Below are 23,432 nucleotides of genomic sequence, written 5' to 3' on the forward strand. Positions count from 1 at the left end.
ATACTGCTTCCGACGAAGGATAACCCGGAAACGGAAGCCCCTTTGAGAAACGGAAAAACCCCAAGCCGGCTCTTAGCTCCGGCAGAGACAGCTCTGGGGGCTCTTGTCGGATTACTTGAGGGTCTATCTTCGTTTGAATCCTGCTGCCGCTTCCCAGGACACCTCAGCTGAAATTTAGCTGCAACGTAGCTCGGGTAACGTTTCTCTCCACTCATCCTGCCCGAAGCAGATCCCAGCAAACCTGCCTGCACCAAAGTTCCCAGAAAGAGGACAAGTGTTGCGAGTCGGAATCCTGGGTTGCCCAGTAGTTTGAGGAAACACCTGTCCTTATAGCCCAGCGCTGGGGCATCAGGTCTCCGTTCTCCAGTCCTGAGGCTGCGGTTCCTAGTCGGGTTTCCTAGCCCTCAAGGTGCTTCGTGCACCTTACAAGGACCTTTCTTCTCGAATAAACAGTTTATTCTTCCAGGCAAAGAGTGATGAAGAAGCGCTTGAGGGCCTTCTTTAGGCTCTCTCTGGAAAACTGGGACGTAAACTTGTATATATTATTATTCCTTAAGCTAAGAATATGGTGGGAAACAACTGGCATTTATTGTGAAGGCTTGGCATGCCTTCCTTGAGGGAAAAGGGAGAATTTGTGAGAACAAGAAGGGAAAGGTAGCGTACCCCGCAAGTATCTGTTATGTACGCTTGTGGGTCTTTATCTTTTGGCTCATTCATACCCCGTGAAAATTTGTGGAAAGCCAGGCACAGTTCTTTCAAAAATGAGCTGAAGTGCGCAGCACCCTTACAATTTAAAAGACTCATATACTATGAAGTGTATCTCTGGACCATTCAAGTGTTTGGAAACTTCATACTAAGAACCCCTATATTGTGTACTGTATATGTACTGTACTTATCGCTTGATGCTCTATGTTACTTATCTTTTGACCTTCACAATAACTTAAGTACATTCATTTTAGGTATGGGGAAGCTGAGGCGGAGGCTTTATTTAGGGGTCTGTTTGATCCCAAAGCCTATGCTTTGCTTTCCTTTGCATTTTTTTTTTTAATGGTGCTAGGTGTCCAACCCAGGGGATTGTGTTTGGTAAGCAATGCATTCTCACTGAGCTTATACTCTCAGCCCCACCTGTGCTTTTCTTATTGCTTGATACATCTCAGATGATACAAACATTTGAGAGCCCCAAATGTTTTCAGGTTAAAGAAAAAAGTGACCATTGTATAACTCTTATTATAAGACAATATATTGGTTAATAGGAACTTGGAATCTGACTGATGGGTTTTTTAAAAAAATTTATGCCTCTTACTAGATGCATGACATTGGACAAGTTAATCTGTGTCTCACTCTCTTCATATGAAAAATTGAGATAATCATAACAGTACCTGCCTTACAGAGATGTTATCAGGACTTATTATCCTCATTTATAATATGAAGTACCTAGAAAAATAACTACCACAAAGTAAATTTACCAAGTGTTTTCTATTCCGTGTTGTTCCGACACAATTCTTCCAACTGTGGTAGAATTAGAATTTTATGCTGGGTTTATTTTAATATGTAGTTCCACTATTTTGGAACTTGAATATGTTGATAAGCCTCAAAACCTTTTTCTCATCAGTTTTTCAGGTCTTGAGAAGCTCAGTTGCGGGGCAGTTTCTCGTGTTGATTTGAATGTAGACCTACTGTTTGTCCTGCTTCTCTTTTCTCCTTTAAGCATGCATGATTTAGATTGCTTTGTGGTTTGCATATTTGTAGGCTCTGAACTTCTGATGTTGAAGTAGTTTTATTATTAGAATATCTACAGATTCTGTATGTACCTTTTGCTTTACTCCATTTGAAGTCACTAGACGGTCTTAATCTCTCAGAACAGCTTGTCTGTGCCAAACTGTCATTCATGGGTAGAGCTAATAGCAACCTTTTTTTTTTTTTTTTTTTGATACATTAGAACCTCTTGGTGATTAGGTAGTAAGCTTTTTTTTTTAAAAAAAAAATTATTTATTTATTTATTTTTTAGTTGTTTTTTTTTTTTTTCCTGGTGGACACAACATCTTTATTTTATTTTTATGTGGTGCTGAGGATCGAACCCAGGGCCCCGCGCATGCCAGGCGAACTCGCTACCGCTTGAGCCACATCCCCAGCCCCTGGGCAGTAAGCTTTTAAAGTAAATATTGCCAGTTATTTTTAAGTCAGTTCAGAGTGCTGGGATGTATCTCAGTGCTGGCTTGTATCTCAGTGCTGGGCTGCAGCTCAGAGATCCTGGTTCAATCTCTGGCACTGCAGAAACAAAGTGAAACATTTAGAGACTGATTTGGTAATTTACTAATCAGTTTCTAAACATTTTGTTTTGTTTTTGCAGCGTATATATTTCATTCAGAGGAACAATTGCATATGATTGAATAGTAATTTGCATTTAAATTCAGGCACTGATGGAAAACACTTCCTTGGTATTAGGTCCCCTGATTTTTGGAACTCATATAAAAATTTTTTAAAAAGTGGTTTGCAATTTTTGTTCTGAGAATTTTCTTATTTCCTTATTAATATTTGATAGGGAGCTAAATTAGTGTGGGAATACCATGGGGGATGAGAACATGCTTAGAAAGGTATGTTTTTGCTGCATTGTAATTTTGTTGAAATCTGAGATTCTTATAGCCTGAGATTAAACTACTTGGATACTCTCTAACATTCTTTGATAGGAATGGGAAGAGAAGAGGTGGTGTTGGTTGTGTTGGATCGAAGCAGGAGGGAATGGCTTTCAGGTACATACTTGTAAGGAAGAGAAATTATTGTAATTCTTAGCAGTCAAGAGGGTTATTTTGTATTTTTCTTCAGTTTTGAAGAAAAAGAATCAAAGCATTGGACCCACATTGTGAACATATAATTTGGCTTGGACTTCCCCCATGCACTAATTGGACTAATTTACCAATTTGAGTTGATAACAAATTCTTTATAAAGTATTATGGATAATCAAAGAGTCCTTAAAGTTTTGTATTAATAGTGTTGGAAAGTTGGTGATCCTTGGTAGTCTAGTGGTTAGGATTCAGTGTCCTCTCAATATTAGAAAGTTATAGGTGGATTCATGTTTGTGGCCCTCAAGGGAAACAAAATTAATTTAGAGGTATCTCTTTACTTTTAGTTAACATTTTTACATTGATTTTTTTTTTTTTTTTGGTGGTGGTGCTGGGGATTGAACCCAGGGCTTTGTGCATGAGAGGCAAGCACTCTACCACTGAGCTACATCCCCAACCCCCTTACATTGATCTTTATGACACTTTTAGTTAAAATTTTTACATTGATCTTTATGACTCATGACTTTTTTTTTTTTTTTTTCCGAACAAACATTAGTTGCTATTAATTGTTTTTCAGGTAACTTGACTGCCTCCTAAATGTGGTAGCATGGTATACAGCATGCTCTACTAGGTCTGGATATTTAATTGGTTTATAAAAGGATCTCAAAGGTAGATTACTATTGTGTCTTCTTTCACAAAGCGTTTATTGAGGACCCATTTTGCCTTAGGCAATGTGCTAGTTACATTTTAAGACCTTAGTCCTATATTGGAGAAAGGCTTGTGAACAGTTAAACTGTGGTAGGTCATTAAATAGAGATTTGTGAATTGAATTATTATAGAGAAATTATTTCACCTGTTCATCTTTCTGGAAGTGGTCCAGGTCAGTACTGTTATTATTACAGTCAACATGCCATATGACAGATTCGATTTTATGACATTAGTGGAGTCTGGTCTGTCCTCTTTGGGCAGTTCAAATCCAAGAATATATACCCCCTGATATATATTCAAGCTATTAGGAAGAGAAAGCATCTAAAACCTTCCAAATATGATCTAGCTTTTTATGTCTTGGTGAAGAAGGAAACCCAGCCTGGCTGTGCAAATGGTTTACAGGAAGGAGTTGAAAAAGATTTTCTAAAAAAATATTTAGCCTAGCATATTTGAGTTGAGGCAGTGATTAAGAGGCATGATCTCAAGGAGAAGTAAGGATGTTACGTAAGAAACCATATTTAAGTAAAAACAAAAAAATAATAAATTGTGGAACAATTTTAAGTTTATAGAAAAGTTTCAAAGAAAGTTCAGAGTGTTTCTGTATACCTTTGGCCAGCTTTTCCTAATGTTAACTTCTTACACAACCATGGTACAGATGTTAAACAACTAAGAAATTAACAGGATTATTAGTGGAACTACAGACTTTGTTTGGATTTTACAAGTTTTTCCACTCATGTTCTTTTAGAAGTTTTCCACTCATGTTCTGTCCCATAACCCAGTCCAGAATACCACATTGCAATTGGACCATGTATAATTTTTACAAACAGGTTGAGTTTCCCGATGAGTGCTTTTTCTGTGCTATGTATGTGGTCCAGTAATCCCCTCTGATCATTGATGAAGAGTAAAAGTCATTGATCATGAAAATAAATAATACTACATAGTACCATTCCTTGATTCCCAAACCACTGGTAACTGAGTGAAGAGTTGGCTTTGCTCCTAGGAAGGTGATGTGAAGGTACTTGAGAAGCTATGAGCTAATCCTGATGAAGGTGCCCATTCTAGTCTCGAACAGCACCTAGTGCTCACCTCATAGATTTTACTACATGGAATTATAACTAGTGATTAATTTGTCTGTTTTCTTTGCTAATCTGTATGTTTTTAAGGAGTTGGGGACTGTCTTACTCATTTTGGTACAGCTTATTGCTTGACATGTGGTAGGTTCTTAATATCCATTTGAAGAAATTAAGTCCTTATTTGGTAACATTGATTATTAGGTCAACAGAAATTTTGTTTTGAATTAATAAGTGTTGAGTTTCTTCTTTACATTGAGTCATATTATGTTGCCATTTTTGTGATTAGTTGAGTTTTTCTCCTTGGAATCTTAAAGAAATATTAAATGCTCATTTAAGATTGTTATTCCTTTTGGACTGAGGGTAGAGTGCTTGCACAACAAGATCAATGGTAGACAACTTGCCTAGCTTGTGTGATACCCTAGGTTTGATCCATAACACCATCAAAAAAAATTGTTCTTCCTTTAAATTGTATAAATAATTTGTTTCCCCTTTAAATAAGAGTAGAATTGAAAGTAGTGGATCATAATAGAGGCAGAAATTATTGTTAGCTTTTAAGTATATGTGCAACAATTCTATTTCTACCCCGCTGGACTACGGATCTGGCCACTTGCCTGCTACTTCATGCACAGTTAATGAAATAACAACTTCTTAGACTTATTGAGGGAGACAGCTTGTCAGGCTCAGAGAATTAGTTTTAAAATCTTCCTGTTATAGCCAAGATTCAGTGGCCCAGGGTCACCAAAGCATAAAAGCTGCCATGGGTTGGTAACATGGGGGCCTGTCTTAATTGTGTGGATCATCATAATAGAGTCCATTTTGTATGCAGAAGAAGAATCAGGATAGGAGGAAGTAGTAAATTGAAGCTAATAATTTTCCTTTTGAAAAGACACCTGAACAAAAATAAATCTGTTAATTTATCTGTTAATTTGTTGATTTAGATACTACATTGTCATCTCCGAAATAGTTGGAAACCCTTCATCTTTCTGAGCTGAATGTGACTCCAGCCTTGAATCCAGTCAACTGAGAATACAGTAAGCATCAATTAGAAAAAGCAGAATGAAATTTGAATTAATCAGTTAGTTGGGCATGGTAGTTCACTCATGTGATCCTAGCAATTTGGAAAGCCAAGGAAGGAAATCGCAAGTTCAAGGCCAGCCTCAGGAATTTAGCAAGCCCCTGTCTCAAAATAAAAAGGATTAGGAATGTAGCTCAGTAGTAAAACACCTCTGAGTTCAGTCCTCAATACCAAAAACAAAACAAAAAAAAAAAGAAGAAAGAAAAGAAAAGAAAAACCCAAAGAAAACAAAACAAAAAAAGCCAGTTTGTGAAAATATGAAGCTATAGGATCTTGCCAATGGATCTCTCTAGAGTTCATGTATGAGTTTGGGGTTTTAACTTGTTTTCCAGAATATCTTCTAGGGTAAGTGTTTCCCAAACTTCTGTCCTTTGCCCACCATTATCATGATTTTTGCCACACCCATTTGCCAGCTAAAATGTAATTTCCTTAATATTCTTTTTAATTTCTAACTAACGTATATGAAAAACTGGCATCACCATATAGAAAAGAAAATCATAAAAACCTTTTTATTTTAAATGTATGTATAGGAATTTCATTTAAAACAATCTCATAGTATCGTTCTGTAGTTTAGAAAACACTGTACTTGGGGAGTTCTTTCTGGATACTTCATTGTGATTGAACACCACTTTTCCTGCTTGAAATTTCACCTCTGTACAAATGAGTATCTATGTCACATGCAGAGCTTCTGTGGTTCTCTTTAGTGAAGATGACTTAATAGTGATGAAGAATGTTTTTTTTCCCCCCTTTGGGTACTGAGGGTTTAACCCACAGCGTCATGTGTGCTAGGCAAGGACAATACCACTTAGTTACATCCACAGTCTGTGATGAAAAATATCAATTAGCCAGTTGTTTAAGCCTGAAAAAAAGCAGAGACCAGAAACATCTTATAATGCAGAGTATTATTAAAATATTTCTAAAAAATTAAGCCAAAATTCTTATAAAATGACTTTCAAAATAACTAAGAAATTTATTCTTAGTTTAGAAGACCATTTGTTATTTTGATTATTATATGTTAAGTACCTCTGTTACCATAACATTTGCTTTGATTAAAAAGTAACACTTTTAGGTTCATTTGTTTGAATGAAGCAATGAGAAAAACAAAAACAACTTTAATCCCTGACATATAGAGTTCCAACTAGGACTCTATGGGTCAGTAATTCTAGAAGCTAATGTTTTCTGGACTTAGGGTAAGGTATGTGATAGGGATGTAAATGAGCCAATTTTCTATTTTTTTCCCCCAGATGTCCCACAAGGTTATAGAATGAACATTGGTAAATTGTCATTTCTTGATCTCCAAGTTTTATATTAGCTTTGAATCCCTTTTCCTACTCTAAATTGTACTGAGTAGGATTGGCAGACTCCATTCTAGAGGGCATAAGCTGTGCTTTTGTATATACTATAAATTTCATTTTGAGTCTGAGGAACTCTGGCTTGTTTGAAGAGAATGGTGCAAGAAAAAAAATGAATTAATGGCTGTAGAATTACTTTAGTATGCTCATCTTAACCTTATAGCCTTAATTTTAATTTAACTCTTCTCGACAGCTTTTTCCAGCCCCCTTACAGGTAAGAGTGCCTTAATAATGGTGAGAATGATCTTAGAAAAGCAGCATCTTAACTCCAGAAGGGTTGTAGTTGATCACCCTTGGCTGAACCCCAGTGAGCTTACTCTGGGTTGTGGAATTTTGTTGTTTTTAGAACCAGCATCAGGCTGCAGAGGTTTTGGTCCATTTGAGGAAAAGCAAAGGATTGAAACCTTGGCTAAATTTAGGTAAGTCACTTACCAAGTTGAAAAGAGGGGATATCTGCTAAAAAGATAAAAATCATTTCAAATTTAGAAATAGACTATAACTTTAATGATGCTTGGTAATGTGGGAAGTTGATTTGAAACAAGCAAATAAATAATAAAATTGAATAACTATGACATAAATCGAATGCAGGAGTTAAGAAATTTTGTTAAAATTTTTTTGATAAGAGTTTTTTTTTTTTCTTGTGAAACTTTTAGATGAACTTTGGAAGAAAATGAAAATGTCTTTGTGACTTTGAGCTGGGCAGAGATTTTTTTTTTTTTGATCCTGGGGATTGCACCCAGGAGTGCTCAACCACTGAACTACATCCCCAGCCCTTTAAAAAAATATATTTTATTAGAGATAGGGTCTTGCTGAATTGCTAAGAGCTAAGTTGCTGAGACTGACTTTGAACTTTGAACTGGATTATTGGCTCATGCCAATAATCCCAGGCTGAGTCAGGAGGATCATGAGTTCAAAACCAGCCTCAGCAACAACCAGGCGCTAAGCAACTCAGTGAGACCCTGTCTCTAAATAAAATACAAAACAGGGCTGGGGATATGGCTCAGTGGTCGAGTGCCCCTGAGTTCAATCTCCAGTAACCCCCTGCAAAAAAAAAGATTTGAGCAAATACTTCACCAAAGAAGTTTCACAAATAATCAATAAGCAACTGAAAAAAGATGCTCAATGTTGTTGTTAGCCTTCAGGGAAATGTAAACTAAAACCACAATAAGATATTACTTCACACATATTACAATAGATAAAATTAAGATCAGTAGTACTGAGTGTTGGTGGATGTAGAGCAACTGGAGCTCTCATTCTTTGCCAGTGGAAATACAAAGTAGTACAGCTACTTTAAAATACAATTTGGCAGGGATTTTGGGGGGCAGCCAAAACTATTCTAACCATATGAACCAACAATCCCACTCCCAGGAATTTACCAAGAAAAGTGAAAACGTGTCTATAAAAGATTTATTTTTGAGGGCTTGGGGTGTGGCTCAAGTGGTAGCGCGCTCGCCTGGCATGCATGAGGCACTGGGTTTAGTCCTCAGCACCACATAAAAAAATAAAGATATGTGTCCACCTAAAACTAAAAAAAAAAAAAAAAAAAGTTTAAAAAAAGATTTATTTTTGAATATTTATATTTATCCATAATAGCCTAAACTGGATATAACCAAAATGTCCTTCATCTGGTAAATGGATAAACAAATTGCAGTATGTCATTTTAGTGGACTTCAACCCAGCAATAAAGAACAGACTACTGTTCTACTGTTCATGTAACAACACGTATAAATCTAAAAACTGTTAACACTACAGAAAAATGTGACATGGAAGACTTTTATAAATGATGTCATTTATATGGCATTCTGGAAAAGGTAAAACTATAGTGCTAGATTAGTGGTTGGGTTGAGGGTGGGGAACTGACTGCAGAGGAGCACAAGGAAACTTTTTGGGATGACAAAATGTTCTATCATCATTGCATTTTATATTATAATGTTATACAGTTGTCAGAATTAGTTAATACACTTTAGGCTGGAGGTGTAGCTCAGAGGAAGAGCATTTGACTAACATGCTCAAGGGCTTGAGTTCAGCCTCCAGCATTGCAAACAAAACAGAACTAATTGTGCATTTTAAATTGGTGGCTTTGACTGTATAAAAGCTATACCTCAATAAAGCAATAAAGCAGATTTTTAAAAAATTTTGATGAGATTATTCTGTCAAGGATTTATGCAGGATTAGAGAATGAATTCAGATTAGATTTGAATGTATCATAGGCACTGAGGTGATTTAGATATAATAAGCATCACTGAATTGAGTTGCAAAGAGCTTTCTAGTTATCAAAATTAGATTAATTTTTCATTAATATTATTAGTGATGGGAATTGGGTATAAATATTATTTGAAGAATTAACTAGGGCAGAAAGTGAGAATTCTAAATAATTCAGGAAAATAATTTAGGGGCTGATTTTTGAGTTCTCCACCTCTAGCATAAAACTTTTCTGGGTCTGAGCACTGTTGCACACTCATTTCTAGTAGTAATTACTTCTTTTGGTCTCTAGTAAACCACTTTTATAACTTCTTTTCTCTGATGATTCCTCTTCCTCCTTTTTTAACAAGTGCCTCACTTTGTTGTCCACGTTTGTTGCTCAGACCTCCTGAGTAGCTGGGATTATGAGTGCACGCCACAGCATATGTTCAATGTTGTTGTTAGCCTTCAGGGAAATGCAAACTAAACCACAATAAGATATTACTTCACACATATTACAGCTTGCTATCTTCTCTTTCTTTTCCTTTCTGCCTCCCTCAGTAAAATTCATCCCTGAGGGTTTTTATAATTAGTCTTTTGTTCCTAAACACTCAAAGTCACTCCAAGTGAACTGGTCTGCTCAAAGTAATCACACAGAGACAGAAATGCCTTTTTCTTTGGGTCCTGTGACGGCTCCTCTGACCTTAGGGGTTCCTGGAAAGAGAGAGAGAGAAGAGCAAGTGCCGAACCCTTTTATTGGGGAGAAGCCATTCAAATGAGGCAAGGGGTAGGATTTCAAAGGAACAGGTGAGTGTAGCTCAACCCCTCTGGGTGCCAGATAACCTTGCCTGGTTATCTGTCACCAGTCATGGCACTAACACACCAGACTATAGTGATCTTTCAGATCCCTATGGTGCATCAGGACTTAAAGGTGCGTGCATTTGAAGTGGTTCCCCACAGTCTTTTTCTAGGTCTGCCTATTTACATAGTGGTCTTTTCCATTCCCTGTGTATTCAGGATGTTGGTACCTTCAGATGATTGTTTGAATTTGTCTTGTGGGTGTATTTACCTAAATATCCCATAAACACTTCAAACTTCTGTACTCATATTTCTCCCCATATTTTTCTCTTCCTTCCTATTCTCCTCCACCATTGATCCTGTTTCCCCATGGTAGAAAGTTTGCATTTGTCCTTAGCTTTTTGTTCTTGGTTGTCATTTTCTTTTTCTTTTTTTTTTTGTAGTAGGGATTGAATTCAGAGGAACTTTACTACTGAGCTACAACCCCAGTCCTTTTTATTTTTTATTTTGTAATGAGGTCTCCCTAAGTTGTTCAGGGGCTCTCTAAGTTGCTGAGGCTAGCCTTGAACTTGTGGTCCTCCTGCCTCAACCCCCGGAGACAGTGGGATTAAAAATGCACATCACTGTGCCCGGCTTGTTGGTCTTTTTGACCTGACAAATCATTGATTTTGTTGCTTCTAAGAACAAAAACTTTACATCTTTTATGATATGTGATCCTCTTTCTCCCTTGGTTTAAAAAAAAAATCTCTTTTATGTTTTCTTGTTGCTTAATGTCTAAAAGTCATATTTTTTTATGTTTTCAAATTAAATATTTCTGAGCTCTCATTCTTCCTATCCTGAATATACTTCCCTGCCCTTCTTGGTGGAGTGTGTGTGTGTGTGTATGTGTGTGTGTGTGTGTGTGTGTATGTCTTTAGTTATAGATGGACACAGTACCTTTATTTTATTTATTTATTTTTATATGGTGCTGAGGATCAAACCCAGTGTCTCACACATGCCAGGCAAGTGCTCTACCACTGAGCCAAAACCCCAACCCTTGGGACTCTTTTTTTTTTTTTAATATTTATTTTATTTTATTAGTTGTTGTTGGACACAATACCTTTACTTATTTTTATGTGGTGCTGAGGCTCAAACCCAGGGCCTTGCACATGCTAGGTGAGTGCTCTACCTCTACCGCTGAGCCACAACCCCAACCCAGGGACTCTTTTTGATACATCGTATTACTGGTTAAGAGTGTAGGTTCTGGGGCTGGGGATGTGGCTCAAGCGGTAGCACGCTCACCTGGCATGCGTGCAGCCCGGGTTCGATCCTCAGCACCACATACAAACAAAGATGTTGTGTCTGCCAATAACTAAAAAATAAATATTAAAATTCTCTCTCTCTCTCTCTCTAAAAAAAAAAAAATTGTATAGGTTCTGGAATTAGATTGCCTGGCTCTTTCAATTATCAACTGGATGACTTATTGGCAAGTTATTTTAGTTCTCTGTGCCTCTGTTTCCTAATCTTGTAGATTATTCTCAGTGGATAATAATATGCTTATCTCATATTGTTGATGTGAGGTTAAAGGAGATAATATAAATAATGCACTTTATACAGTACCTGGCACAGAGTATGTTCTTTCTTTCTTTTTAAAGAATTTAGCCTTTATTTATTTGTTTTTGTGTGGTGCTGAGAATGGAACTCAGGGCCTCACCCATGCTAGGCAAGCACTTTATCACTGAGCTACAACCCTAGCTCCAGAGTATGTTCTTGGTAAATGTGAGTTATTATCATTGTCATACTTGAGAGAAACCCTGAAAGTTCAGTATTTTAGATTGTTGCTAGGTTTTCACATGGGATCTCTGGAAAGCTGGATAGTCCCTTGGGTAAAACTCAAGCCATCTTCCTCACTTACTATGGGTTGAGCTGCTGTGGCCTGACACAAACCATCATCGTAACCTGGCAACTCAGCATAGAGCAATATCCCCCAAGGCACTCCTGTAAAACCAAGTCACCTGGGTCTGGAGTTTGAATTCTCAACCAGTCTTCCCTTTATTTCCTTTAAGTCTTGCTACTCAAGAGCAGCTGGAATCCTTTCCTTTCTCAGTGCCACTCCATTTTACATGTGATGCAACTGGAAGAGGAGGGAAGTAACTTGTCCAGGATCACTCAGTAAAATTTATTCTCTTAACCACCAATGTAGAACTGGACTTAGAATTATTCACCCTGGTTCATAATGCTGAGCTTTTCACCACCTCCTTTTTTTTTTTTTTTTTTACTTTGGTATTCTGCCTATGCCTAGGATATTAGCCTTTTTTTCTTCCTGCTTTTGCAAATGCTTATTCATTTTTAAGAAATCTGCTTTATTTACCCTATTATGAAGACTTCTCAACTCTGTTACCTCTTCTTCCCCTGCCCTCCACATTTTGTTTATTCATACTGTTTGGTGGCATTTGCCACATTGTGTCATCTGTCTCCCATGTTGAACCAGGTGCACAGGTTAAGAATGTAGTCTCATTTATCCTTCTACTTAGTTTTTAGCATACAGCCTGGCATACAGCATATGCTCAAGAAATGTGAAATCAATTAAGAATAAATGATGCAGAACCTAAAAATAGTTGTCAGTAAATTACAAGGGGAAATCATATAGATTTGGCAAATTATTTTAGTCAAAGAGAAAATAAATGTAGATACCTAGAGATGGGGAAACATAGCATAGTAATAGTAATCTCATTTAAAATGTAAGTGTATGGCAGGCTGGGGCATGGCTCAGTGGTGGAGTGCTTGCCTAGTATGTGTGAGGCACTGGGTTTGATCCTCAGAACCATATAACAAATAAAAAATAAAGGCATTCTGTCTATTCAAAGAAAAAAGTGAAAAAAAAAAAAAAAAAGTGTATGGGATAGGTGCCAATGGGCAGTAGACCAGAAGTTAAGTGTTTGAGATTTTTTGACTCAAGCACCTCTTGTGGTACAGGGTAGTAGGTATATAACCCCTTGGGGGCTTTACAACTTGGCAGAGCAACCAAGAGCCTTTTGGCTTAAGTACAAAATATCCATGAGTATTTTGAGCATATCTATGTTTTTATCTTTAGAAAGCCATGAATTTTTGCATTCTATTTTGTGTGTTTATTTTAACACGAATATACTTTTTCCCTCCATTCTCTTTTTATCCTCTGGTGTAATAGATGCTTCAGGAACATATGACATTTATTCTCTGACTTCTAGCACATTCTGGCATTTGCTGATACCCAAATCTGTGAGGCATGGAATGGGGTTTTAGTCTAATATGGCAGCATACTCACTTGCTGTGATTTGGGGGATTGCCTACTTAGGAGTATTATGTCATGGAACTGAGGAGGGTGAGCTCATCTTGTTCTAACTCAGCTGTTCCTGGAAGGCTGCAGTCAGTTGGAGGCACCTCATTACCAGAGTGCTGGGGACCAGCTGGAGAGAGTTCACAGAAGACCTGCAGGAATGATCAAGAGACTAGACGGGCTGACTGATGAAAGAATATAAATGAAAACCTTATAACTTGGCTGAACCAAGACAGCAGAAATATACAACTGTATAAATATCTCAAGAGTATAAACTTGATGTGGGCGGATAGTCTTTTATAGTGGTATTTTGGGGTGGGGAGAATAAGCCAAGGGTGATATCAAGCCATTGAAATTATAAACTAATAATTCAAAGTGTCTGATGGTACACTATTTCTTGGAACCTCCATAATTAGACCACTCTAAACCTGTGAACCTCTTACTAATTGAGTGATTTTTTTTTTTTTTTTTTTTTAATTTGATGTTCCTGGACTCATGGCTGGTGGTCTGAGCACAGAATGCTGGAGACTACATCTTGGAAGGCGGTTTCTTTCTTTTGTCCTGTCTTGTTTTGTGGAAATCAGTAGGTGATTACTAAACTCATATGTGCTGCCACTTAGCTCTATATGTACCAGAATTCTGAAGTGGACTATTCATGCCAGTTTTTTCCTTAGCTTTTTAGAATAGCACTTTAAAGTGTCATTAATATGTACTGTAATAATTTTAGGAACCAAGATACAGTATTTGATCCCTGAGGTTTATTGTATGAAACACATTCTTTGGGAAATGGTTGTGTAAAATCCCTAAATGGGCTGTGAATGTCGACATGAAACTTAAATTAAAGTTGAAATTAGAAAGATTAGCATAATTCTGTGAGTATTATAGCTCTTTTCCTAAGAAGGGATAGTAGAATGAGAAGAAAATGATTTTTATGCTTTGGTTTGGTAGAAATGTTCACATTTACAAAATGTAAGTACATTACTTCAGGACTAAGACCTACACCAGGGATTGGTATCCTTTTCCCACAAAGGGTTCTATAATAAAGTTTTGTGGACCATACATCTCTGCTGCAACTACTCAGTTCTGCTATAGTAGTGTAAAAGCAGTCATAGGCAACATGTAAATGAATGAACTTGGATCTTTTCATTCTGTTTTTTATGAAAACAGGTGGATTTGGCCTGCCATCTATAGTTTGCTGGCTCCTGCATTTGATTCTTTTTCCTGAAAGTGTAGTCCGTAAGACCTGTGAGCCTGTAGAGATGGGAAGTATTGGGCCCCCTTTCAGGCTGACTGCTCTAGAGTGTAGGCCATGCTTCTGAAACTTAACAGGAATTAGCTGGGTTCTTTGTGAGAGTATAGTCCCTGAGATAGAAGGGCCACATACCATACTAGCTATGGACGGCAAAGGATTAAGAGCCAGCATCCTCAGGGAGCTATAGTCTATTAGGAGAGACTGCCATATAACAGATAATTATAAAGCAGACTAATAAATGCGGTCATAGAGGTATCTTCATCTTTGGAGTATCACAAAGGAGGAAGTGATTGATTTTTGCCTAGCATGGGTAGAATCTTTAGAGAAATGCCAGAGGGATGGGGGTTGGGCAGTGCTTGAGTTGAGTTTTGAAGCTCACTAGAGACACTGCAGCATTGATAAGCATGGTAGTTCATGGTGGGGACAGTCAGTAAAGGATGTTAGAACTAAGAGTTACTTGGCTTAATCAAGTAGCTAGCTGGTCAGAGAGTTGGAAACCCTATAAAGACAAAAGTTCAGTACACTTTATCTTCATTTCTTTTTACTATTTCTCTATTTGAAAAAAAAGCAATTTGCCTGTTGTCTCTCTTTTTTAGGAAAATAGGTCCATAAAATTATATTTCTCAAGAATATGAATTATATATTAAATATAATATAATTAAATATTATATATTCAATATAAAATTATATTTGTTAAGAATTTTTTCATGTTTTTGCATCATTAAAATTTGGAAAGGCTGGGGTTGTGGCTCAGTGGTAGAGTGCTTGCCTAGAATGCGTGAGGTACTGGGTTCAATTCTCAGCACCACATACAAATAAATAAAAATAAAGGTCCATTGACAACTAAGAAAAAAAAAATTTGTTGGAAGCTGGGGGCAGTGGTGCATGACTGAGGCAGGAGAATCTTAAGTTCCAGGCCAGCCTGGGAAACTTAGGAAGTCCTTGTCTCAAAAGAAAAAAATTTGGGTGGGGGGCTAGGAATGCAGCTCAGTGGTAAAGCATTCCTGGGTTCAATCTCCAGTACCGACAATAATAACAAAAAAGAATTTGAAAACATTGAAAGGCACAGATAGAAGATAAAAATTCTAATTCTGTAAAGAGATGACCTCTATGAACATTTTCATGTTTTTCTCTGTTTTATTTAAATAATATTATGATTCTAAAATTGGGCTTGTGCTATAATGTGAACAATTTCATGCCTGCCTTTTCACTTTATTTGTGAACATTTTATTCATGAGGATTTTCAAAGTATCATTTTAAAATCTTTATGTAACATTCCATCATAGAGATCTCTTGTGGTATACATAACTGCTCTTTTGTTTGTGAATCTTTTAAGCTGGTTCCAGTTGCTAGTTGATCCATGTTTTGGCTATGTACCTGGCAAGCCTTATTAAAATATATGCATATTCTATTTTTTTTAAATATGTATGTATTTATTTATTTTTTAAGAGAGAATTTTCTTTTTTTTTTAATATTTATTTTTTAGTTTTTGGCAGACACAGCATCTTTGTTTGTATGTGGTGCTGAGGATCGAACCCGGGCCGCACGCATGCCAGGCGAGCGCGCTACCGCTTGAGCCACATCCCCAGCCCAATATTCTATTTTTATTATAAAAGTTTGCCAACTTTTTTGATCTGTGGGCCTTCATTCATTCTGTTCTGTTCTAGTTAGCATTTTGTGTTTTCTTCTTTGGTTTCCCAAAACAGAGAGACAGGAGAGTAATCATTAAAAGCATGGATTTCTGGCTGTCTGAGTTTAACTCTACACTACTTTTTGTGTATAATCTTGAGAAAGTACCTCATCCACTTTAAACCTACTTTATAAAGTTAAGAAAATTGTGTTTATGTCCTAGGGTTATGAGTCATGAAGCACTAAGAACAGTTCCTGTCATATAGTAAGACTGTTTTTCTTTCCATTAAATGTTTAGTAGTGTCTTCTCATTTGTTTTATGTTGGCTCTTTGTATATGCATTGCCATAATAAACCTCCTTTCTGCAACATTCAGTCATGAGTATCTTTGTGGGTTCAAACTGACTTTATTGGACTTAGTAACTTTATTTTGGAAATTCGCAGATTTTCCCCTGCCCCCAACTTCTAATAGTATATTTTGCTGTTTTAAAGATAACATTAGCCTTGTTTAATCATGTCTTAGAAATGAATACATTAGCACAAGTGAAATACACTGGACAGGCTGGTAGTTTAGTTTTCTCTTTCCCAGCAGAATGTTGATTTGAGTCTTTTCATGGTATGTATGAACCTCTGTAATCTAGCTTTTCTGGTGCTTTTGTCTCATTTCTCTTCACTTGGGTTCCAGGCTCCAACCCCATTAAACTGAAACTGGGCCTGAAGTTGTATTGAGTCTCCCTCTTTAAATCTGTGCCCTAGTTTGCCTTTGCTGAAGGTCTGGGTCAACTAAAGTGCTGGAGCTTCCTTCTGGGCTGTGACATAGTTACAGGCAGTGAGGTTGCCAGTCAACTCTTTTTATGAAGTTTGAGTGGAGTTTCAATTGAGGATGCTTGGTCAGGATTTACCAAACCTTGGTTACTTTTAGTGTACCAGAGTTCCCACTGTCTGTTCTATCTCTGTTTTTTTTGGGGGGGGGGGCGTGGAATCTCTTTCAGAAAGAAAAACCTATTACACTTCCCTTTTTTCTTTATAGGGTAGGATCCTGGGACACCAGAACAGATGCATCCTTTAGCAGTTGATTGTGCCCTGCACTAGAGAAGTCCAGGAATGATATATTCTTGGGCTATATTTCTCTACCTTGGAATTCATCCAGTTCGTTACAAAAACATCAACTCTCTACTTACTGTGACACACGCTAAGTGAAGGTCTGATGGATAGACCTTCTCCAGTGACTTTGTGGCTTTTTTCTTCATGTGGAAGTTGGAAGACAAAGTGAAAGGAGCCAGAAGTTATTTGCTTTTGTGAATAACTTGGTTCTCAGAACATGGGCCCTCGTTTAAAGGTAAGGTAATAGGCTGAATTAAGATTCAGTTAGTGGGGTGCAGAACGTGGACCCAGTGACCAGGTCCTGAGTCTCCTTGGTAAGAGATAGCTGTTGAAGCACAGATTATAGTGAGAATTGACTTTTTCCCTGGCAGAGCAGTTTTGAATATGAAGAAACAAATTCTCCATTTTGGGGAAGTGATTTTCACAACTGATCTTCAATGTTGCGGTTAACATTTATTTGATACTGTAATTATAAATCTTTATACTACAAAAGAAGAAAAGGGTTTTAGAATATTCGTGTCAATCAACTTTAACATTCCTTTGATATAGGTAATTTCAAGTATTTCCCTCTCCATTTTGTAGGGAACGTGAGTCAAAGGTCTGTAGTATGAAGCAAGTTGCCTGGAATCCTCCAGGGAGCAAGTATTCTCTGCACTAGATAATTGGTACTGCATTCCACCTTTCACTGTCATGCTTTATTTTTATTTCAAAAGATAACTAAAAGAGCCTTAAGAATTTATCCTTCTAATTTTAGCCTCACAGTGAAATTCTAGCAGATAGATTGGGTAACTTTTTATATTTTATTTGTTTTCTTAAATCTTTTGAAGTACTTGGCTATGCCTTTGAATTCATTCTTTTTCATAATTCATCATTGTATGAGGTTGAGCACTTTGGGGCCTCAGACAGGTTCTATTCTCAGCTGTGTCACTTGACCAGTTTTGAGATGTTCAACAAGTTAATTTTTCTAAGCCCAGTCTTTTTTTCCCCTGTTATCTTATCTTGCCAGACTGTCGTGGTGATAATTATAGAACTTAGACTAACATTGTAAAGCACTTTGGGTGGTGTTTACCTGTGGTAAATGCTTAATAAAGGGATGGAAAATTATTAGTTTATTACTACTGCTGTTATTCTGCTAGCTTAAGAGTATTTACAGTTTGCCACGTTTTATAAGGGCATGACCACCATAGAGATGAATTTGAAAACAAAATATTAAAATAAGAAAATTGTTTGAAATAGTATGGTAGAGGTTTAGTATTCCTCTTTGTGCCTGTACTAGACATTGGAAGAATTCCAATGTAATTTTATGCAGGAGAAGTATGAGCAGCAGAAAGTTGAGGGTACTGTAGAAAAATACATGAGAATTCCTGTTCTTACTGATAGATATTTGATACATACTGGTTAATCTGAATTAAATTGGCAATTTTTGGTCTGAAGAACTTAAATGAATATACTGGCTCAAGTGAATATACTGCTAATTAAATAAGTTTTTTAAACTTATATGTAGGGCTGAGGGTGTAGCTTCGTGGTAGAGCAATTGCCTAGCAATGCATGAACCCTAAGTTCAATCCCCAATACTGCAAAAAACAAACTGTTTTCAAAAATATACTGTTTTCTATCAGTGAAATTTCTGATCCTTAGGCATTCTGAACAAAAGAAAGAATAAATATTTGGCCTTATTCATTCAGCAGATATTTTGTTCATATTTATTGCAATTATTAAATGTAATTATGTTAAATGCTTTGGAGGATTTTTTTTATTGCTTTGGAGGGATTTAAGACTAGTCTTTCCCTTATGTTATTTACCTCTCTGAAATGAAAAAATAGACAAGAGACTGAAAGTTAGAATATAAGAACGATAAGATAGATAAAATCAAAATTGAATGGAAATTCAAAATTTCTAAGATTTTAACTTCTTAGAGCATGTGAAGGAATTTTTAAGTTGGGGATTAGGGAAGTTTCAGGGAATGAGGATAGGATTTTCCATAGATTTAGCATTAGGAGGTATCTTGTAGCTAGAGATTGAAAGCAGGGAGGTGTTGGGCTGGGGATGTGGCTCAAGCGGTAGTGCGCTTGCCTGGCATGCGTGTGGCCCGGGTTCGATGCTCAGCACCACATACAAACAAAGATGTTGTGTCTGCTGAAAAACTAAAAAATATATATTAAAATTCTCTCTCTCTTTTTAAAAAAGAAAAAAAGAAAGCAGGGAGGTGTTTCCGGGAGAGGGCTGTGGCTATGGCTCAGTGGTAGAGCTCTTGCCTGGCATGTGTGAGGCACTGGGTTTGATTCTCAGCACCACATGTAAATAAATAACATAAAGATTAAACAAAGAATAAATAAATAAAGATTCATCAACAACTAAAAATATATTTAAAAAGGCATGGAGATGGAACATTTCAGGGCATGTATTTGAAAGTATAAAAGATCTAATTTAGGTGGATCATAGAATGAAAAATGAAGGATAATAATGAATAATTAGGAGGAGATGTGGCCAAGGAGAATAGTGCAGGGTTGGGATAGCAAGAGGCAGGGAAGGGAGAACTCCCTACAGAATCAGTAAAAGGATAAAAAATGTTATGGAATACAGGTGAAGACTGAAATAAAAATAATTGGAATGACAAAAACAGGCTATGAAACAATATTCAAGAAGAGCCAGAAAGGGGAAAAATGTAGAAGGAAGGCAAGTTCAGAATGTAACTCTGGGGAAAACTTGGAGATAGGCAAATATTATTGGGGAGGTATTTGAACTGTGAGCAGTGCTATATTTTGCAAAAGTCAAATCAGTGAGTGAGAAATTGACAGCTTACTCCTTAACCATAAGGAGATTTTAAGAAGAGAGGAGAGTGATTTGGAAAAAAGTTGTGATTGGTATGCTGAGTTTTAAATGATAAAGGGAATTTAGGGTAGAAATGTAGAATCGACTTACTGGAAAAGATCTAGGGATTCTAGAAAATCAGTAATGATGATTTGGTTGAGAAATAAGGGAATGGGGAGAAATGGCCAAGGATCCAACATGGTAAAATTTATTACTGCCAACTTCATGGGGCCTGGGACTTTGGCTATTGTGTTATATGCCATTCCTCCAGTATCTTGTACATTAAGTAAGTTACTCAGTATTTGTTGGATGAAGTATTTTAGGATGAGATTTTAACTTCTTAGAACATTTTTAGACATCAAATTAGAATAGAATGAAGCTCTCCTGTACAGGTGGAGATTTTAGGTACAGTAAGAGAAGCCATGTCTTTTGTAACTGATGCATTTGTCACTGAAGAAAGTGTGGGCCAGTAGAGAATTTCCCTTGATTTCTTCAACTCTGAAGCAAAGGAGTAGTGATAGTGGTACTTCTGTAGAGAATAATTGTAATGATCACTAAAATCTTGAAAAAATACTGTGTGCCAGACTTAATTCTGAGCTGTTAATGTGTTATCTCATGGCACCCATATGTAGGTATTAATCCTACTTGACAGATAGGAAACTGGCATTCTGTAGAGAGATTAGATGATTTGTTCTGGTTCACTTTGTGAATGGTAGTGTATGGGCTTGAACCCAGATAATCTTAACTGTAGAGTCTTTGCTCTCATCTTCTATATTATACTATTTGATTTGAGAGCTGTGATTGCTTTGGGACTTATGTTGAAGTCATATTAAAGAAGATGGTACCACGGAAATGATTAAATCTTTCACTCTTACAGTAGTGAAAATTCTGAAGCCTAGACAGGTCTACAGTTAGTTGTAGCCCTGGAACTAGTCCTCAGGCTTTTGACTTACTGCTTATGAGCTGCCTCTCATAGGAAAGGTTGTTGTAGAAGTCAGAGATCATAGATCTGAATTTTTCTAGCCATTGTGACTCAAGCCATAAATTCAGCACTAATTCCCCCCAAAGGAGCAAGAGACTTGATACCACAAGCCTGTGCCATCAGCCACATGTACTTCATTTTCTGTTGAATGCTGTAGCTTTTCTGAGAACTGGAAGTTTTCACATCCAATATTACATTGGATAGCATCCAGCTGAGAAAGCACTTAAGGCAGTTAAACTGCTAGGTTTGGTCCTGCTGGGTTATCTAGCACATCCTGTGAGGTTCAGAAAGATGCTTTTTGAGAGATAATGACAGCTTTTCAGCATAAGGTCCCAGAAGATGTGATATTTGTTGGGAAAGAGGCTCAGAAGTTATGATCCTAAATTTCAGGTCTATATATTATCTTAATAATAGGGAGCTTCTTTATCCTTGTATGTTGACATTTCTAATTTTTCATGTATTTTTTTTTTCAAGTAGGACTTCAGATACCAGTCTAAATAGGAATTTCTATGGAACTTGACATGGTTATTCCTCACATTACCTACTATCTGTGGGTTCTGTTGAGAATACTATTATCATAGGAACCAAAGAACCATATTCTGTCTCGTTCAAATTTTTTGAGCACAATGAGACATAAAAGTGCACCCTGTGTTTTTTTTTTTTTTTTTTTTTACGTTGTTTAGGTTCTTCTTAGCTCTGGAGCCTAGAAAGTTTTAGCCGTTTTGTCCCAAGTAATATTCTAGTGCTGACAAAAGTGCTGGATATTGATAACCTCAACATATATTGCCTTAGAAACAAAGAGAATTGAGTATGGGCTGGAGAGCATCTGCAGCTCACACAAGGTTATACTCAGTGAAGTGATAGGGAAGTTGAGCACACATTGCATTTTTTCTTGGTGGTGCCCTTGGTGATTCAAATGATCCAATGAATAACAAAGATTGAGTTTTGTTCTGGCAACAAGTTTAATAACAGTAAAAGTTTCCCCTCAAACCCTGACCTTGGCAGGCATCACTTAGGATGAGAAGTACAGTTTCTTCCTTTTGTTCCCCTCTGCTGAACTCATTTTCCAGAGGGCTAGTAGTTTGTCTGATTTGGTAATGGCACAAATGACTTCTTTTACATACTCACTGCTTATTATTGGGATGATCCACCATTCGTTTTAATTACATAATGCCAACATGGTAATAATACTTAACTTTTTAAAAATCTATATTTTATATAACTGTTTCTACTTAGCTGAATTACTTCCAGAAGGCAAATACTGTAAAGGGGTAAATGCTTTCATTGTCCTTTTTGTTTGTGTTAATTAGAACTATTTTGCTTGGGGGAGGGAAACTGTCTTGGGAGCCCAGGATCTAAGAAGATGAAAGCCCTGTTACTACATTTTGTAATTAAAGTAAGTGACTGTTTGTGGTGTTCTTAGGGTGGTCAATAGATTGGAAGACTTTGGGAGGAGTGATGCATTCTCTTTAAATGTGTGAAATATGTTGTAAAGTGCCTGTCAAACTAGAGAGGGCAAAAAGGTATTGACTCTCTAGACTAGAGGGCCGTGTTCTGTAATTTGTTTCCCTCTAAGATGGCTATAAGGGAAAGCTGGAGAAAAAACTAATAAGTTTGCTGGGCACAGTGACACCTGCCTATAATCCCAGTGGCTTGGGAAGCTGAGACAGGAGGATCGTGAGGTCAAAGCCAGCCTCAGTAATGGGCACTAAGCAACTCAATGAGACCTTGTCTCTAAGTAAAATATAATATAGGGCTCAGGATGTGGCTCAGTGGTTGAGTGACCCTGAGTTCAATCCCCAGTACCAAAAACAAAACTAACAAGTTTTCTTTCGCAGCTGCAGCTGTGATCCTTGGCTGTCTGTTGGCACTGAAGGGACCTGATGTTTTACGTTATTGGTATGTTATAGAAAGAGCTTTCTTAATTATCTTTTTTTAAATTTTTTATTGTTACCAAGTTGCTTTTTGTTTCCCTGACTATTCCTTTCTCTCTTGAAAACAGAGCTAGAAATATTTCCACTCATGCCAAAATGTACCTTCACAGGTTTGGCAGAGGAATTCATTCACTTGGGAAATACTTATTGAGCAATTACAGTCTGTGCCAGACACTGTTTACTGTGGATTCAATGTCAAATCAGGCAAATATCTGCTTTTAAGGAGTTCATAACATGAAAAGGAAGATGATCAAGGAGGACATAAGTTATAACAAATATGGGAGTTTGAGGGAGCCAAGAAGAGGGAACTCTTAACTCTAGTGGGGCTTGGAGAATGCCTGTGCCTAGTGGACAAGGGAGGGAAAGGCTTCCAAATGGAGAGACCTGAGTGCATATTCTTTTTACTACTTTTGTAAGGGCCCAGCACATCCAGGAAAGTGGGGCTGGAGGAGAATGATG

General features: G+C 37.1%; 1 protein-coding gene and 1 non-coding gene across 11 annotated transcripts in view; one reads left to right on the forward strand and one right to left on the reverse strand.

The window, feature by feature from the left end:
• The first annotated feature begins 46 nt into the window (after positions 1–46).
• Positions 47–23,432, forward strand: part of Arel1 (apoptosis resistant E3 ubiquitin protein ligase 1) — a 48,193-nt gene continuing 24,807 nt past the window's right edge. For 2 of the 10 annotated variants that reach the window (XR_011706553.1, XM_027931528.2), the window contains exons 1-5: positions 47–194; positions 5,500–5,592; positions 7,335–7,407; positions 17,173–17,481; positions 22,878–22,938. Coding sequence is in view for 9 of the 10 variants with exons in the window: in XM_027931528.2 (XP_027787329.1) it covers positions 22,923–22,938 (16 nt within the window). In the remaining variant the exon portion in view is untranslated. Of the gene's footprint in view, positions 195–4,896; positions 5,593–7,334; positions 7,408–15,772; positions 16,409–17,172; positions 17,482–17,892; positions 17,912–22,349; positions 22,436–22,877; positions 22,939–23,432 lie in introns of those variants that run through there. The other 8 variants (XM_071607668.1, XM_071607670.1, XM_071607671.1 and 5 more) reach the window with 8 other exon arrangements.
• On the reverse strand, positions 3,164–3,235 carry Trnae-cuc (transfer RNA glutamic acid (anticodon CUC)). The gene has a single exon. It is a non-coding gene; the product is annotated as a tRNA-Glu (tRNA).

Source organism: Marmota flaviventris, chromosome 2 (genome assembly GCF_047511675.1).
Source record: "Marmota flaviventris isolate mMarFla1 chromosome 2, mMarFla1.hap1, whole genome shotgun sequence".
Lineage (NCBI taxonomy): Eukaryota > Metazoa > Chordata > Mammalia > Rodentia > Sciuridae > Marmota > Marmota flaviventris.